Below are 2427 nucleotides of genomic sequence, written 5' to 3' on the forward strand. Positions count from 1 at the left end.
GGTCATGCGCTGTTTATCTTGATATAAGACCACCATGTCACGCACATATGGTTGTGATGCATGTGCCTGGTGTACCCTTATCAGACGGGTAGTCATGATGGGTATAATGGGCATGCACTCTTATCAGACTGGTAGTCATGATGGGTATATTGGGCATGTACCCTTATCAGACTGGTAGTCATGATGGGTATATTAGGCTTCGTATATTTTACCCCAGTGTCACTTTGATGGCATGCACTGCTCTCTCACTCAATAATAATAATAGCCCAGAAGGAATATAAGAGACGCCAGAATAGGCAAGACATCAGAAAGTGATAAGTGCAGAATTTGTGGACAAAATGGTGAAACTGTATGACATATTACCAGTCAATGTACGCCACTAGCCTAGAAGGAATATAAGAGACATCATGACAATATAGCAAGGCTTGTCCATTGGACACTTTGCAACAAGTATGGACTTGACAGAGCAAAAAATTGGTACGACCATAAACCCGAACGTATAATCGAAAATGATAATGCAAAGATCCTGTGGGATTTTTTAATTCAGTGCAACCATGAGATAAGGAATAGGAAGCCAGACATAGTCTTAATTGAGAAAGAAAACAAACTATGCTGGATCATAGATATAGCATGCCCAGCAGACAACAAGGTATGCGATAAGAAAGAAAGAAAAGTTGATAGACATGACAGGTTAGCTTGGGAGGTTAAGCAGTTGTGGTCGATGAAAAAGGTGGTAGTAGTACCAGTAATTGTTGGAGCCCTGGGAACAGTGAGCAAAAATCTTGAGAAGTACATGAAACAAATAGGGGCTATAATAAGGGTGGAGTACTTGCAGAAAACAGCACTACTTGAAACCGGTCGAATACTCCAGAAGGTGCTCGAAAAATAAGGGGTGTTATCTTAGTTCACTTATAGTGAACAGCTGACACTGTAGTATATCTCCAGCGTTAGAAGCTGTGCAAAGGCAATGATAATAATAATAATAATAATAATAATAATAATAATAATAATAATGATGATGATGATGATGATGATGATGATCTTATTGTCTATAGTGCTCAGATGCATTACAACTTAGAGGAATGGTAGCCAAAAGTGCATGAACAGGACATAGAATAACATAGAGGAAGTGAATATTAAAAGGAAAGAATTTCTTTTGGTTCTCATTACCATTATGGTTTGGGCCACTAAGTTACAGGGACATAAACACACCAACACTGGTTGTCAGGTGGTGAGGTGGGGGGGGGGGCAAACACTGACACTGAATGAGTGGTTAAAAAATAAAATAAAATAAAGTAAAATAAGATAAAATAATGTAAAATAAAAAGCAGGGTCATCAGGTGTTGTGTTGGTGAATCTCAGGAAGCATGGTAAGTTCTGAAGGATGTAGTGTCCCAGCAGTTAACAAGTGATTTGTTCCATGCTTTAGAATTTCTGAGCATAACTCTACTCCACGTTAAAGAATGAGTTATATTATTGGGTTGGTACATAATTATTGCGGCTTTTTTTCAACAAATTGTATTCAACAAAAACAATAACAATATTTAACAAAAACATCTTCAAATGACGGTCTGACCGTCTGCCAAACAAATGGGAAGCAGTTATTGAAGTAGACGGTGAATGTGCTCCGGAATAATCATTTAAAGATGTTTTTGTTAGATATTGTTACTGTTTTTGTTGAATAAAATTTGTTGAAAAAAAGCCGCAATAATTATGCACCAACTCAATTAGATTCATCTCAATAACTTTCTGCAAGGTGCAGCAGAAAAGTGTAACACAGCAAATGCAAAGTGTGCACTGGTGCAAACCATAATGGTAACGAGAACCAAAAGAAATTGTTTCCTGTTAATATTTAAAGAACCAAAGGCAGTGATCTGGTAGAATCATGAGTATGTCTTTGTCTGTCTTTACGTTCTGAGTTCAAATTCCACCGAGGTCGGCTTGGCCTTTCATCCTTTCAGGGTTGATAAATTAAGTACCAGTTGCGTACTGGAGTTGATATCATCAACTGCCCCCACCCCAAATTTCGGGGAGTAGAAAAGAATGATGAGTGTGCCAGGTAAAGTGCTTACCAGCATTTCGTCTGTCTTCATATTGTTGTGAGTTCAAATTCTGCCGAGATCGACTTCGCCTTTCATCTTTTCAGGGTTGATAAAATAAGTACCAGTTATGTACTAGGGATCGATGTAATTGACTCACCCCACTCCTCTCAAAAATTGCTGGCCTTGTGCCAAAGTTTGAAAACCTTTGAACCCTGAACATCCCTCATTCAATGAAAGGTTCTTCAGTTTTTGATATGTTTTTTTCTTCCTTTTCTGCTTCACAGGACCTGATTTATTCTGGAACAGACATCAGTTTATTGGTCAACGAAATACACAAAGTGAAAGATATAATTAACAAGATTGAAGCCAGCAAGCAAGGCATGAT

General features: G+C 38.1%; 1 protein-coding gene across 1 annotated transcript in view; it reads left to right on the forward strand.

Annotated features, from left to right (window-relative positions):
* LOC106872927 (von Willebrand factor A domain-containing protein 3A) overlaps positions 1–2427 on the forward strand; it is a 62154-nt gene that overhangs the window by 22270 nt on the left and 37457 nt on the right. Inside the window, 1 exon segment of the mRNA XM_052965914.1 lies at positions 2327–2427. This exon segment is cut by the window's right edge and continues 2 nt beyond it. Coding sequence (XP_052821874.1) covers positions 2327–2427 — 101 coding nt within the window.

The sequence above is a fragment of the Octopus bimaculoides genome, chromosome 2, assembly GCF_001194135.2.
Source record: "Octopus bimaculoides isolate UCB-OBI-ISO-001 chromosome 2, ASM119413v2, whole genome shotgun sequence".
NCBI lineage: Eukaryota > Metazoa > Mollusca > Cephalopoda > Octopoda > Octopodidae > Octopus > Octopus bimaculoides.